At 35.7% G+C, this 15,215-nt stretch overlaps 1 protein-coding gene across 4 annotated transcripts in view; it reads left to right on the forward strand.

Annotated features, from left to right (window-relative positions):
• Positions 1–15,000, forward strand: part of DCL2 (dicer-like 2) — a 37,145-nt gene extending 22,145 nt beyond the window's left edge. For all 4 annotated transcript variants that reach the window (XM_086447409.1, XM_086447412.1, XM_086447411.1 and 1 more), the window contains 4 exons: positions 1,479–1,688; positions 2,607–3,017; positions 12,698–12,976; positions 14,419–15,000. In XM_086447409.1, coding sequence (XP_086303535.1) covers positions 1,479–1,688; positions 2,607–3,017; positions 12,698–12,976; positions 14,419–14,754 — 1,236 coding nt within the window. In that variant the 3' untranslated portion in view covers positions 14,755–15,000. The remainder of the gene's footprint in view (positions 1–1,478; positions 1,689–2,606; positions 3,018–12,697; positions 12,977–14,418) is intronic.
• The last annotated feature ends 215 nt before the right edge of the window (positions 15,001–15,215 follow it).

Here is a 15,215-nt window from a genome sequence, read left to right on the forward strand (position 1 = left end):
TTTTGGCAGAATCCTTGATTGAGGCACACATCCAATGCAGTCTTAAAGCAGATTTATCTCCATTCTGCTGTGTTGCTAGGACATTCTTGGACGTACACTCCCAGGATTCAAACATCTTAACACCCAGAGAAGACAAAACAGTAGTCGTTATGTTTTAGTCGAACGGGCAGCGTAATGTACCTTTTGATTGAAGAAAAATAGGTTTAAAAGAGTAAAGTAGTAAGAAGGAATAAGAATGGAATTTTCTCTAATGTTTCTATTGAGAAACATGAAGGAAAGGGTCCCTTTTATATATTTGAGAACCCAAGGTGTTCCTCTCTTAGTGTGCCACATGGCATGATTTAAATGGGTTGCGAGAGGACACATCTATCCAATAAAGACACTTCAGACACCAAAGGGAATAAGGAGTCCAAAGGTCATCTTGAGCATCGAATTTCTCCAAGCTAGAAAACCCTTTGGAATTCTAACAAATAAGTTGGGTTAAAGGAATTAAGCAAGTCGATCAATACTTCTTGCCTAAAAGGTACAAATCAATACTTCTTGCATGTCGGCGTATACATGTGTGGTTTTGATGACCTTCTTCTACTGTATCTTACCTATGGATATAGCCAAGAGAAACTTATAGACCAGAAGACCTTTCTTACTTGTATTATGCGGTGTACTAAAACACATGAGAAAATAACACGATAAACCAGATGCAATGAAGCTTTTTCAAGCTTAGTTTTTTCTCTCACTAAATTGGTTTATCCAACAACTGAATATATGGATCTCATAACTATGTTGCATAGATTTGAATCATACGTTAGGATAGAAGAAGTAGGACCTAAACCCACATGAAAGTGGCACCAAACAGGCTCAACTGATCACTGCTGAACAAAAACTTCAAAGAGGAAAAATATGCTTAAATTCGCAATTCACAGGAATTGAACTTGTGATCCATAAATCACTAACATGGTCTTGGGTCACTCCAAATAGTTTTTGAAAAAGAGTGCTCTTGTTTGGTTTGTTAGGATAGATTGAAACATATTGAATTTTTGGCCAATCCAAGGTACTGTCTACTATTTAGACAATTTAAATTGATGTCTACAAGAGCACACTCATAGCGTATTATTACTCTGTGACCATCCAAAGGTGAACATTCCTGATCTTATTTTAATAATCTTACAAATGGTGCGAATTTGGGTCTCTATCCATTCCATGGATGGCCTACAACAGTCTTTTGAAAACATCCATGTCTTTTGAGGACACAATCTCATATAGAGGTAAAAGTTCATGGCCTTTTATTGTTCACGTTAGTGTAATTTTATTTTCGTTTTTAATGCCAATGTTAAACTGTTCACTTTAGATATTACAATTTGGTTCATGAATGCTATCTTTTCCATAACCTAATTCCCCCATCGAATTATATGCTAATGTTTATGATTGACCTATGGTTTATTATTTATCTTTTCTTGTACCCTCCCTTTTGTGTGTGACAGATTTTGGAAGCAATCACGACAAAGAAATGCCAAGAGGACTTTTGTTTGGAATCACTAGAGACACTTGGAGATTCTTTCCTCAAGTATGCAGCTAGTCAACAACTATTTAGAACTAACAAGAATCATCACGAGGGTCTTCTTAGTTCTAAGAAAGAAAAAATGGTTTCTAACAAAGCCCTTCGCAAGCTTGGATGTGATCGCAAACTTCAGGTACAATGTTACGTATTGTTACAATTTGCTACATTTGTTGATTGTGTTATCCTTACGGATGCTAGCAATAGAATCAATTGTGATTTGAATAGCTACTGAATTTTGGGTACCATATCTTGAATTGGCAAGTGGGAAGATTTGTGGGGATTATTCCTTTATGTGAAACTGCTTTTTGTTATTTTTATTGTATTATTTTCTTGATGCTTTAGACATAAACTTGAAAGTCCCAATTTAACATGAACTTGATATCTATGTGAGTTTATTGCCTCCCAACAATAAGTAATTTATTTGAGTAAAATAAATGGATTGGATAATATAAAAAAATAGTGGATCTTGAGTACCACTCAGTTCAGCAAAATTATGTGGATGGGTTACTGAAAAATTATTGTGTGGCAAGATCTATCATTTCAAAGTTAGTAATAGATGGTTGACAAAGGAGTCAATATGCACCAATTTAAACTGTCCTAATATGCTAATCATGGTTACATTTAGATTGTCAATTTGACATACTTACGATAAAAGCAAGTTTGCTCAAAATTGTGTATATTTAGATATTAATAGTACATGGGGTACTCTCTCCAACTCCTGTATTATAAATATATAGACTGATGTTAACTAGTAGTAAATTTATAAATTATGTGAAAAGTAAAGAATATTTTTTTAAATCTGTTTGCTCATTTGTTTTTATAGTGACAATCCATACCAGTTGTACATATTGAGGTAAGAGAACACTATCTAGAAAATACATGAATAGAGCACTAATTTTTTTTATTAGATCTCAAATCCTTTGTTGGAGCAGCACTTTGATAATTCTGCTTGAAATGATTTCATGCCTTCTAGATAATTTTAATTCTATGATATTTTATCAAACAAGTCATTTACTTTTTCAATTTAATATTCATTCTTTTCTAATGGCAGGGTTTTATTCGTTATGAGTGTTTCGATCCTAATCAATGGGTTATTCCTGGTGACTATTCTGTCTCCTATATGTTGGATGAAATGCCACTTTTGCCTTCAAAAAATATCTATGCTATGGGAACAAGATACATGAAGAGTAAGGTAGTTGCTGATGTTGTTGAAGCCCTAATAGGTGCATATCTCAGCACAGGTAGTGAGTTGGCAGCTTTACTTTTTATGGATTGGGTTGGTATCAAAGTTGAATTTGACAATAATGTACCAAATGAGAGACGATTAGTCCAACCAGAGAGGTATGTTAACATACGCAAACTTGAATCACTGCTGAAGTACTCATTCCGTGACCCTTCTTTGTTGGTTGAAGCATTAACACATGGTTCATACCAGCTTCCAGAGATTCCAGGGTGCTATCAGGTTTTTAAACGAACATTAATCCTCCCTTTAATTTGTCATTGAAATATCGTCTCTTATTTCTTAAGAATTACAATTATTATTCGTTAGTAGATAGTGCTAACTGATGGTATAACCTCTAGTTCAAGGCATTACTTATTTCTTAAGCATGAGTTGCCTATCCCTTAATTCACTGAATCTACATTTTCATATGATACTGCTGAAATGTTACAATGTTTTTTTATTTTTTATTTTTTATTTTTAATTTAAAAGGTTTTTTGCACCATGATCTCCTTAAACAAAGGAATATTGGGGTAGGGTTTGGTTGAGAGTGGATGGGCTTAAAATAACTTGAGGCTAGGTTCAAAATTAGGTTTTGGATTGTTTATATAGGATTATGTAATACCATGCTTGAATGGTTGCCTTTTATATTTTGGGGCAGCAATGTGTGTTAGAACAAATTAAGGTTCGAAGGGAGAGGTCTTTAAAAGTTTGGATTAGGGTTTTAAGGGATTTCTTTAGGGTTTGCTTGAGGCTGTATAGGACTGTAGAATGTTATTTGAGTAGGGGATTAATGGGGGCTATTGTAAGAAGTAGAGGAATAAAAGTGGGTTATGGTTCAACGGATTCGGTCTTCTATTAGATGGACACATTTAAAGGAGAGAATATGGGGAAGAGATGAGAGCGTTGTTTTGGGTTGGTTCTCTCGACCCCCCTTGTTCTCCTTTCTCTTAATAAAATTATCTTTACCGATCAAAAAAAAAAAAGGAGATGAGAGCGGTGGTCTTGGGGAAATCATGCCTCCTATGCTCTGATTCTATTAATTTTTTCAACGACTCCTACTACATCCTCCCCTTTTAATAATCACTACAGATCCTATTGTGATCTATTCTCAAATGTCCTACCGTTATAAATCTCTGTATTGATAATGCTTATTGACTTACTCTCCCAAATAGTATTGCAAGCTAATTGGAGGTCCAATGGACCTTATTTCATGCAACCTATCTCTTGATTGTAAAGTGATATTGTAATGCATGATATGATTATTATATTCCTCGTTCTTATCATTAACCTTGTCCTCAAGGTTGTATATCAGAAAATTTCTCTTGATGTTTTTGCCAATTTTCCCGTGTTGCTATTTTGGCCAGGAGATTGGTTTGCTTGATGAGCAATAATATCCTTGTTGTAGGAACCTTCAACCTTAGGTTTCATTGTGGCTTCAGTTTTTAAATAATTAAATTAAAATTGGTTTGTCGCTGTCGTCTCCTCTCCTTCCACTCTTCTCTCGTACCCGATTCCTCCAACACATCCTTCCGCTTCGTTCAAATAAGGGTTTATTTACCACTTGATTCTTGTTCTTGTGGATCCAAGGCATTCTTAGTTTTTTTTTTTTTTTTTTTGTAGCTAAATTGCGAAGAGTTGAATTAATATGGGGGGGGGGGGGGATATAAAGGGAAGCACAATGCAAAATTGAGGCAACCCCAGGTTGTTGTAATTTTAACTATTTTAAGATTTTCAAATACAAAGTGGTTTTAGCTATTTTGGTTATAAAGTGGTGTACTCTTAGCTTTTATCTATTTTGGTATTATCAAACACAAAAGTAACTTTTTACTTGTTTAACTATATTGGGTATATCCAACACACAAGTGACAAGTGTTTAACTTGTTCTCTAAAATATTTAGTCCCACATCGACTATGAGAAAGACTAACTATGTCTTTATATACTATCTTGCTTTACTTGTGTGGTAAGGTTAGAAAGGATAGGAGGCCCACACGCACACGGGGGCCTAAGAGGAAAACCCAAGGTTCCAATTGGAATTTGGGTCCTTTGATCTTAATGAGTGTGCGCACATGGGGGTTGCAAATCCTCGCTTTCTAGCCTCATGTGTGTGCACGGGATTGGCTTGTTTTTGCTAATCAAAGAATTATTTTTAAACTGGATTTTATTTGATTCAAACCGTTTCAATTCTGATCCATTTGTTTTAATTAATTAAACCGTTTTAATTTAGCCGTTGTACTAATTAGCAATTAGAACGTTTTAATCTAGCCGTTAATTTGCCGTTTTAATTAAATTAATTGGACAGTCATGGGGTGGTCAAACCCTTGGTCTATAAAAACGAATTTCTCCAACCCAATAACCACAAAGAAACTTTCTGTTTTCTCTTCTTCTTTTCTTGAATTGCCCTAAATTTACGTTTCTTCTCATCTTCTTCGAAAGGAGCAATCTGAGCTATTCGTATTTCTCAGTCATTACGAGTGCACGCTTGGTTTGGGATTCCGATTGTTGTACCCTGGAGGGTATTCCTCTATACTAGTTGCACCGAGATACAATCTTTGTAGGGTTCGATATACTCTTAAGGGCAGTGATTTATCACGCTTCAATCATTCTTATTGCAATTGATTTTATGTCTTGTTAGTTGCATCAACACTTTTCCTACAAAGGTTATCCCTTATCAAACATTTTCTTGTAATTAGGGGATGAATGGAAGAAGAATCAGAAGATTGAGAAGTCAAGCACATAACTCTGACATTGGCCAAAAACCCGCAACTGAATTCTTTTCCCTCCAAACAAGTTGGACACGCCAAATTAGAGAGGATAAAAGATTCTGAATTCTTAGTAGCAACGGCTTGAGTTTCCATGGATATTGGCTACCCAGAAGAGAATTAACCAATAACAAAGAATCTGATTCCATAATCAGTCTTTTGTCGATCCTAAACTCAACTATAGCACTGAGAAGAGCCTCAAACTCAGCTTCATTGTTCGTAGCCAAACCAAAGGGCCAAAAAACTGCCTCTATAAGATTTCCTTCCTCATCACGTAGGATAGCTCCTCCACCTGCTGGACCAGGGTTCCCTTTTTAGGCACCATCTATGTTTAATTTCAGCCAACTGCTTGGAGGTTTATCCCAATAAACTTTAAGAATTCTTCTAGGGATGAATGATCCACTAGGAAGACCCAATCCTTTCAATTTACCTTGCTTAATTGAAGAAGCTGAATTTTTTGTAGAGCATACACCTTCTAACTCCACAATCTACTGCCATGATTTTTTAATACACCTTCAGCTGTAGTGGAGGCTTGTCTGAGAGCTAGGACTTCATATTGTGGGCTTAAAGCTCTTTGCCCCTTGCTTTGCCAATTGTGTTTCCTAGAATGTATGATGCAATGATGGTATGACCCTAATAGCAAAGTTGCGTATGAATCCTTACACAAGATGCCGCTGTTGTTCCCACTTCCTTGGTCATAAATTAGATCAACATCTGGTATTTAATGATGCCCCCATTCCAAACATAGACTCTTTCTAACACTTTGGAAACTAAGAGGTAAGATGTATGTACTATAATTGTGCCCATGATAGCGAAGCACCACCATATAATGTAACATGATAACCAAGTGGCCCATTGGAGCAAACATTTTTTGTTTTGTTGACATCCTTCTGAAGTCACTTCCAATAGAACACCGAAGAGATGTTTTTGACGGTTGTATAACTTTATCAAGCCACATTTGATACATTCATGAATGTAAGATTATGTGGTTCATGTGTTTTCATTCACACCAGTTCCAATAGAACACCAAAGAGATGTTTTCCAGTATCAAGACTCATAGTCAAAATTCACCTAAACAAACTACGATAAAGGAGAATGGATAAAAGAGGTTAAATTTGCTGCCTAATTAATTGTGAGGGTGTTTTTGGAAGATCTAGCAAAAAAGCCTAAGAAAGTGCTCCTTGGCAGAGATAGAAGTGACTTCTTTGTCTCACTTCAGTATAATATTTCCATAGACATTTACATCTATGTATACACACACACACACACACACACATGCACAGATATACATGTGTATATATATACCTCCTTGGTAAATCCGCTATGTGCATAACCAAGCTTGTAAGTAGTTGAAGATTGGCCAAGAAGAGATACTAAAGGGCTAACTGTAGTTTCAAGAGAATGCATATGATTTGGTGTTCATTTAGAAGACTGAGAATCGGTTGACTCGCCAACACATGCTATTGGGTTCCTAAAGGGTTATGGGATTAAGCTATGGTCGATTCAGATACTAGTAAAAAGGGAGAGACTTTGATTACAAGGATTTGGCCGATTTCTATTATATGAAGTGTTATTGTTTAGAAGAGAAAGAGAGATTTTGAGAAGCATTGAGAGAGACTCAATTGAAAAAACATATTCTACGAGCCTCCTCTCTTATATTTATATAAGAGAATTAGGGCCACACTAAATAGTACGTGTGGAACTGGAAAAGATTAGTTTGCTGCCACACGTCCTATACATGCCAATAACACTCCCCCTCAAGTTGGAAAGTCCAACTTGGAACAAAAAACTAAAGGAAATAAACTAAAGAAACTACATAAAATAAACTACTAAAGAAAAGAAAATAAAAGAAACTAAAGAAAAAAAAATTAACACTCCCCCTCAAGCTGGAGCATAAATATTAAGTAAATCCATCTTGGAGCAAATAAGACTGAGGCGACTATAGTTAAGTGCCTTAGTGAACATATCTGCCAACTGATCTTCGGATTTCATGAACGGTGTACTAATTTCCTCACATAAAACCTTGTCTCTGATAAAGTGACAACCTGTTTCAATATGCTTTGTTCGCTCATGGAACACTAGATTAGAAGTAATATGAATTGCAGCTTGATTATCATTATATAATCGCATAGGAGTAGCTATCTTAACACCCAATTCTCCGTGAAAATTCTTTACCCATGTTAGTTCACATGTCATTAGAGCCATTGCTTTATATTCTACCTTTGCACTAGACCTTGCAACCACATTTTACTTTCTTACTTCTCCAAGAAACCAAGTTTCCTCCCAAGAAAATGTAATACCCAGATGTAGACCTCCTATTAGATGGAGAACTTGTCCAGTCAGCATCACAATACCCCTCTAAGTCCAAATGATCTTTAAACTTATATCACAAACCACGTCCTAGAGATCGTTTAAGAAATCAAATGATCGGAACAACAGCTTCCCAATTTAGAACCCTTGGCGTTTCTATAAACTGACTTACTACACTTCCTGCAAAAGAAATATTTGGACGAGTGATAGTCAAATGATTGAGTTTACCAACTAGTCTTCTATATTTTCTTGGATCATCAAACAGCTATACTATCAACTTTGAATTAGGGTCCATTGGGGTGTCCATGGGTTTACTTCCCAACATACCTGTCTCATCAAGCAAATCAAGAACCCACTTTCTTTAAATCAAGTTAATACCTTTCTTGGATCTCGCAACTTCTATCTCTAAGAAATAATGAAACTTGCCAAGATCTTTTGTTTGAAACTGTCTGAAGGAAGGCTTTCAGCTCCTCTATTCCATTAGTGTCATCACATATGATGACTATATTATCAACATAAACTATCAGAATAATAGTCCTTAAAGAACTAAAGCGAACAAACACAAAATGATTTGTCTGACATTGTTTCAACCCAAATTGAATTACTACATCACCGAATCTCCCAAACCATGCTCGTGGAGACTTTTTTAGGTCATAAATGGCCTTTTTCAACTTACACATCATGTCAGACTCCCCCTGAGCAACAAAATCAAGAGATTGCTCCATGTACACGTCCTCCTCCAAATCACCATTCAAAAATGCATTCTTAACATCCAACTGACATAAGGGCCACTGAAAATGAGCAGTAAGGGAGATGACAATACGAACAAAAGTCATTTTTGCCCTAGGAGAAAAAGTTTCTGAGTAGTCCACACCTTAAGTCTGAGTATAGCCTTTGGCCATGATATCTACCTTCAACTTCTCAACAGATCCATCAGGCAAATACTTCACCACATGCATCCAACGACAACCAACAGTTCGCATACCAACAAGTAAGGACACTAACTCCCAAGTATTATTGTGATGAAGAGCATCCATCTCAACCTTCATAGCCTGTTTCTAACCTGAATGAGACAATATCTTGTACACTACTAGGAATAGATACAAAAGAAAGAGCATAAACGAAACCACGATACGAAGCAGACATATGAGATAAAGAAACAAACTTAGAAATGTGGTGCTTAGTACAATGACGAGTGCCTTTCCTTTGTACAATAGGAAGATCAAAATTAGAAGAAATACTAGATACCTGATCTGTAGATTGTGAAAACGAGGGTAAGGTGTCTACATCTGGAGGATGGGGATCTGAAGTTGTTAGTTGCTTTCTATGAACATAAGTGAGTGGAAATAGAGTAGTGGGAGATAAATCAATCGCAGGAAGAGGAAGAGCAAACAAAAGATCATCATACTATACTGGATCTGTAAAATATGATATAGAATAAAAAAATGTAACATCTGCACTGACATAAACACGACAGGCTAAAGGATCATAGCAACGATAACCTTTTTGGGTACGAGAGTAACCCAAAAATACATACTTCACCGAACGTGGATCAAACTTATCAAAATCAGGAGACGACTAATGAACAAACGAGACACAATCAAAAGTCTGTGGAGGTAAGGAAAATAAATGACTCGAAGGAAACAAAACAAAATGAGGAGACTGACCATCAAGAATAGACATATGCATACGATTAATCAAATAACATGCTGTAAGAATCGCATTCCCCCAGTAAGGTTTGGGAACTTGCATCTGAAACATCAGAGAATGTGCAACTTCAAGGTGTTGATTTTTACGTTCAACAACACCATTTTGTTGCGTGTACAAGAAGTTTGATGAATAATGTCAAAGGATAAACGATAGTCCTTCAAAGGTCCAGAATCATATTCTTTAACATTATCACTACGAAACAATTTGATTCGCACACCAAACTGAGTTTGAATTTCAGTATGAAACAATTTAACAATAGAAAATAACTTAGAACGATCTTTCATTAAATAAAGCCATGTCATTCTTGAAAAATCATCTACAAAAGTAACAAAATACCGAAACCCACAACGGGAAACAATCCTCTAAGGACCCCAAATATCATAATGAACTGGATTAAACTAACTCGATATTCTAATAGCAGACCTAGATGGATAAGAAACACGATGATGTTTAGCTAACTGACATGACTCACAATCTAAAATAGAAATATGACTCAAAGTGGGAACCATCTTTTTTTAAGAGCGGAGTGAAGTATGACCAAGTCAACAATGCCATTATTGCGGAATGATTGTGGCATGAAGAACAAACGAACCTCCACCACCATCCACATGATAGAGACCTCCATTTTCATATCCCCCACCAATCATCCTCTTCATCTTTAGATCTTGAAAAACACAATATAAGGCGTAAAATGTCATGGAACAATGAAAAGATTAAGTTAATTTACCGGTGGACATTAAACTGAAAGGAAATTTAGGGACATATAGTACAGAAGATAAAGAAAGTAGAACAAGGAACGACAATTCCAATACCAGAAACCCTAGAAGTAGTATCATCAGCAAATGTGACAAACTGAGACGAAGAAAAAGAATGTTGAATGGATGAAACACACCTGATGACCTAGTCATGTGATCTGACACCCTTGAATCAATGACCCAAGGGGATGAAGATAAAGTAAGACAGGATATATCTGAGTGAGCTAGAGTCGCAATGTTGGGAGGATGAGGCACCAGGCTGAGAAGGATAAAGTAACTTGAAATACTCATCACGAGAGATAGTAACCATATCTGTATAGGAAGCCACCTGATGAGGAGGATCAATAGAACCACCACCATTAATGTCACTAGAAATAACCTGATTGGCTTAGTTTGTGGGCTGATCATGTAAATGCCAATAGAAATCCATAGAGTGACCATCAAGTCCACAATGGGTACACTTCTTGGGTGCCCCACGACCACGACCACGATCACGACCCCCACTAGAATCATGACTCCTTCCATGGCCTCCACCATGGTTATCACGATACTCACGACCACCACAACGACCAATACTATGTCCACGACCACGATCACGATCTGTACTTCCAGAAACAGTCAATGCTGATTGGTGAGATTTAGACACCAATGATGTAGCATCAAAACCACCAACATAAGTTCTCTAAAGGCGAGAAAAAACTTCAGTAAGTGAAGGCAACTCTTTACTAGTCAAAATCTGAGATTTAACAAAATTATACTAAGATTTCAAATCAGAAAGAAAACGAACAACATCCATCTCTTCCCGTTGTCGACGTAGTACACTCAAATCTATAGTAAGGGGTTGATACACACCGAGAAGGCGAGAGTAATGTGCTGGTAAACTTTGGTCACCTTGCTGAACGGAAAAGAATTCTTCAGCCAATTGATAAATCCGAGAAATATTATTCGCTTCAGAATACATCTTGTCAACTTGATTCCAAATCTCCTTAGCAGAAGATAGGAATATCAAGTTGACACCAATGGTGGAATCCATACAATTCCACAACCATGTCATAATCTGAGTATTTTCCTGAACCTACTCAGAGTAGTGAGGATCGTCAATCTTAGCAGGATCATCGTTTAGATACTTCAACTTTCCCTTGGCAGTAAGGAACACCTCAACAGATTTTGACCAAGGGATAAAATTATCTCCATTTAATTTGATCGAGGTCATCTGAAGATTAAAGAACTTAGAAGGAGATAGAATGTTGGACTTCATCTTCATCAGAAATCACTCCATAGTAAACAGATCGCACCAAATAAACCATATCTGAAATACCAATCAGATCTGTTTATATATATAGTAGATTTGATTCACAAACCAGATCTGATCGAATATGGTCTATGTACTTACATATCAAATCATAGATGACTAAAGTCCCCTTTTTTTTTCTTTTCTTTTCGAAAAGTAGATCTGAACCTCCTAGGGAAAAACACACCACCAAATCACAACTTGCACCACCAAACTACAAAATACCAACTTCAAACATACTCACATACTGTGAGTATTCACCAACTAAAAGATTAAAACCGTAGGTTGTAATCAAAAGCCTAAGATTTTATATCAGGTAGATCGAAGAAGAAGAAGAAGAAAGTGAAATAGGAAGAGAAGAGTAGGTTCTCAAACTTCAAGATCTAAACCTTGCTCTAATATCATGTTATTGTTTAGAAGAGAAAGAGAGATTTGAAGAGAAGCATTGAGAGACGCAATAGAAAAAACATATTCTATGAGCCTCCTCTCTTATATTTATATAAGAGAATTAGGACTATACTAAGTGGAACATGTGGAATTGGAAAAGACCAGTTTACCCCCACACGTCCTATACATACCAATAACATAAAAGTTTTCGATTTATGGCTTTGTCATATCGTTCTATTCTTCCTTTGAATCCCGTAACTGGTTTTAGGTGTGCTTAGCTTACATCAGGAGTCGATCCATTGAATTCTTCACGATGGAAAGGATTCAAACACACCTTTACTACATTGGATCACTTGCTTTGTCATCTAAGCTAGGTGATTTGATAGACATGGCTTCCCTTGCGTTTATAGAGAATCAAATGGAAGTAGAGGAGTCATTGGAATGAATCAATGGGAATTAAGTAATTGGAAGCAAGCATTCCATTAAACCTCCTTTGTATATTTAAGTTTTATTTATAATTAAATATCATTATGCTTAATTAATAAATGGTGTTAATGTAATGTGTATTGGTATCTTGTCAAATTCACTATTATGACTTCTTACCAATGTCCCATTCAGCAACTATGCAATATAATTCTCTTGGATATTTCTTAACTGTAAATACATTAATACTATTTTGTATCTGACAAATTTTTTCTTTTGTCCAGCGCTTGGAATTTCTTGGAGACTCAGTATTGGATTATCTCCTTACGGTGCACTTGTATGATAATTATCCTGGAATTTCTCCAGGACTTTTAACTGACCTTAGGTCTTCTTCTGTAAACAATGACTGCTATGCCCTTGCCGCAGTCAAGGCCGGATTGCATAAAGATATTCTCCATGCATCCTCAGAGCTTCATAGACAGATAGCATCCTCCGTTAATGAATTTGAGCAATTATCTTTGGAGTCAACTTTCGGATGGGAATCTGAGACATCTTTACCAAAGGTAAGTCATCGATATTTATGGATTGTATTTTTATATTGATTGTCAATGCACCTTAAAAGTCATTTGAAGCTTTCTAAGTGACTAAAGCATTAATACTATCTTTAATGTTCTCCGAGACATGTTTTTTTTTTTTTTGGAGCTGCTATGGGCACCCCAACTTCTACTTATTGCACACCAATTAAAAATAAATAAAGTAAATGATTGAAAATAAGTAAAAGTTGGGGTGACAACAAAAGCTCTCTCATTTTTTTTTTTGCTGTTAAATTTCTATTTTTTGGGTTTAGGATTTTATATGAGCCTAATCATAATTGTAAATAACTACTAAAATTGTTTGAAGGAGTGTTATAATGTTGAGATTGTAATTTGAGCCAAACCTGTGTAATGTTTGAAGGGTGTGTTTTAATCAATTGGGGTGTGATAAATAACTTAAGAAATTGGGGTGTAATAAGTAAAAGTTTTGGTGCCAATAGCAGCTCTCTTTTATTTTTCGATAAGTTTTTTTTCCCCAAGACATGCCATCAGAGTGTATAGTCCTGCAATCTTCCCATTTATGAGAATGTAGTCTGGAATTATTTTTTGCATTTCTAGTCAATTGGGGGATATGCCCAACCTATAAATCCAATATTCTTCTTCAAAATAAGTTGTGGCATTTATCAATTTGTACTTACCCCTCTTCCCTAGAAGTTTCATGTTACAATTCCAAATTTTAATTTCATCAACCTAGTCGACCATGATTTCGAATTGTAGCTTGTGATGCTTTTCGAAGACTTGAATTTTTGAATTTAATGACTAATTCCAACTATTTTTAGACAGCCCTTTTATGTAAAGAGAGCTATTGGCACCCCAACTTCTTAAATTATTTATCACATCCCAATTAAAGATTGAAACACACTCTTCAAACGTTACAGAGGTTTGACTCAAACTATAAGTCAACATTACAAAAGGTTATAACTCTCGTTTAAACAATTTCAACAGTAGTTTCCAATTATGATCAGGCTCATATAAAATCCTAAACCCAAAAAATAGAAATCTAGCCAAAAAAAGAAAAAGAGAGCTATTGGCATCCCAACTTATACTTATTTCTCAACCATTCATTTATTTTCTTTACTTTTAATTGGCCATTGGCATGTAATAACTGGAGTTGGGGTGACAATAGCAGCTCTCTAAACTAATTGGGACATTATTTTTGCTGTCTGATTGATGTAAGAATTTTTGTCATCTTAGTTTACCAATCTGGGTAACCCAAATTATAAGTAAATGACTGATTGATGTTGGAAATTTTCTTTTTTTTCTTTCCTTCTTCTCAATATCAAAGGAATTATCTTGAAGTAACTAACATTGTATCGTTGCTCTGTTGTTCAATTGATTTGGTAAATTAAAAAAAAAGAATTGTTGCATGCCTTGAGTATTTGTTTGAAATATGTTTTTCTGTATCCAAACAGGTGCTCGGAGATATTATTGAATCGTTGGCAGGGGCAATTCTGGTCGATTCTGGGTATAATAAGGATATTGTTTGGGAGTGCATAAGGCCTCTATTGGAACCTCTGGTTACCCTCGATACAATAAAGCTTCATCCAGTAAGAGAACTGACCATACTATGCCAACAGAACTCATGGGAGGTTAAATTCTCTGAATCAGACATCAATGGCATTACAGTAGAAGTCGAAGCAAATGGAATTACCTACCATCATACGTGCACTGAGGGAAATAAGAAGACGGCGAAGAAACTAGCTGCTAAAGTTGTATTGAAGTCCTTGAAGCAAGCATTCCCCAACTAAAGGATAACAATTAGAAAAAGAAGCATCATTTGTAATGCTTCGGGGGATATACTTTGATGGATATTTTCACCCTTCAGCTATATTTTATTTTTTGATCGGTAAGCTTGTTTTTAGTTTGTTCGGTAAGCTCCTTCAGGTATAGTTGTCATTATATATTAATTTGCAGATGACATTGACATTGACGTTGGATTGGATATATATATATATATTAATTTGCAGTTACCTCAAAAATATTAATTTTTGATTTTAGGTTTTGTTGTGGTAAACCATGTGGGCCCAAGTAATGACTTTTAGTGCATTCTTATTAAAATATAATGTGAATATTTTTTTCTTGTCATAAACTGTCGGTCTTCGAAACTTCAACTACGTTTGAAGGTTGAAGGACAGAGTATACAGGTTGAAGAAAAGATGAGTTTTTAATTTTAGGTCATTCTCTCTTAATTTCCAAGATGGTCAATTGT

Source organism: Akebia trifoliata, chromosome 7, assembly GCF_017979445.1.
Source record: "Akebia trifoliata isolate Shusen 1 chromosome 7, ASM1797944v1, whole genome shotgun sequence".
NCBI classification, from domain to species: domain Eukaryota; kingdom Viridiplantae; phylum Streptophyta; class Magnoliopsida; order Ranunculales; family Lardizabalaceae; genus Akebia; species Akebia trifoliata.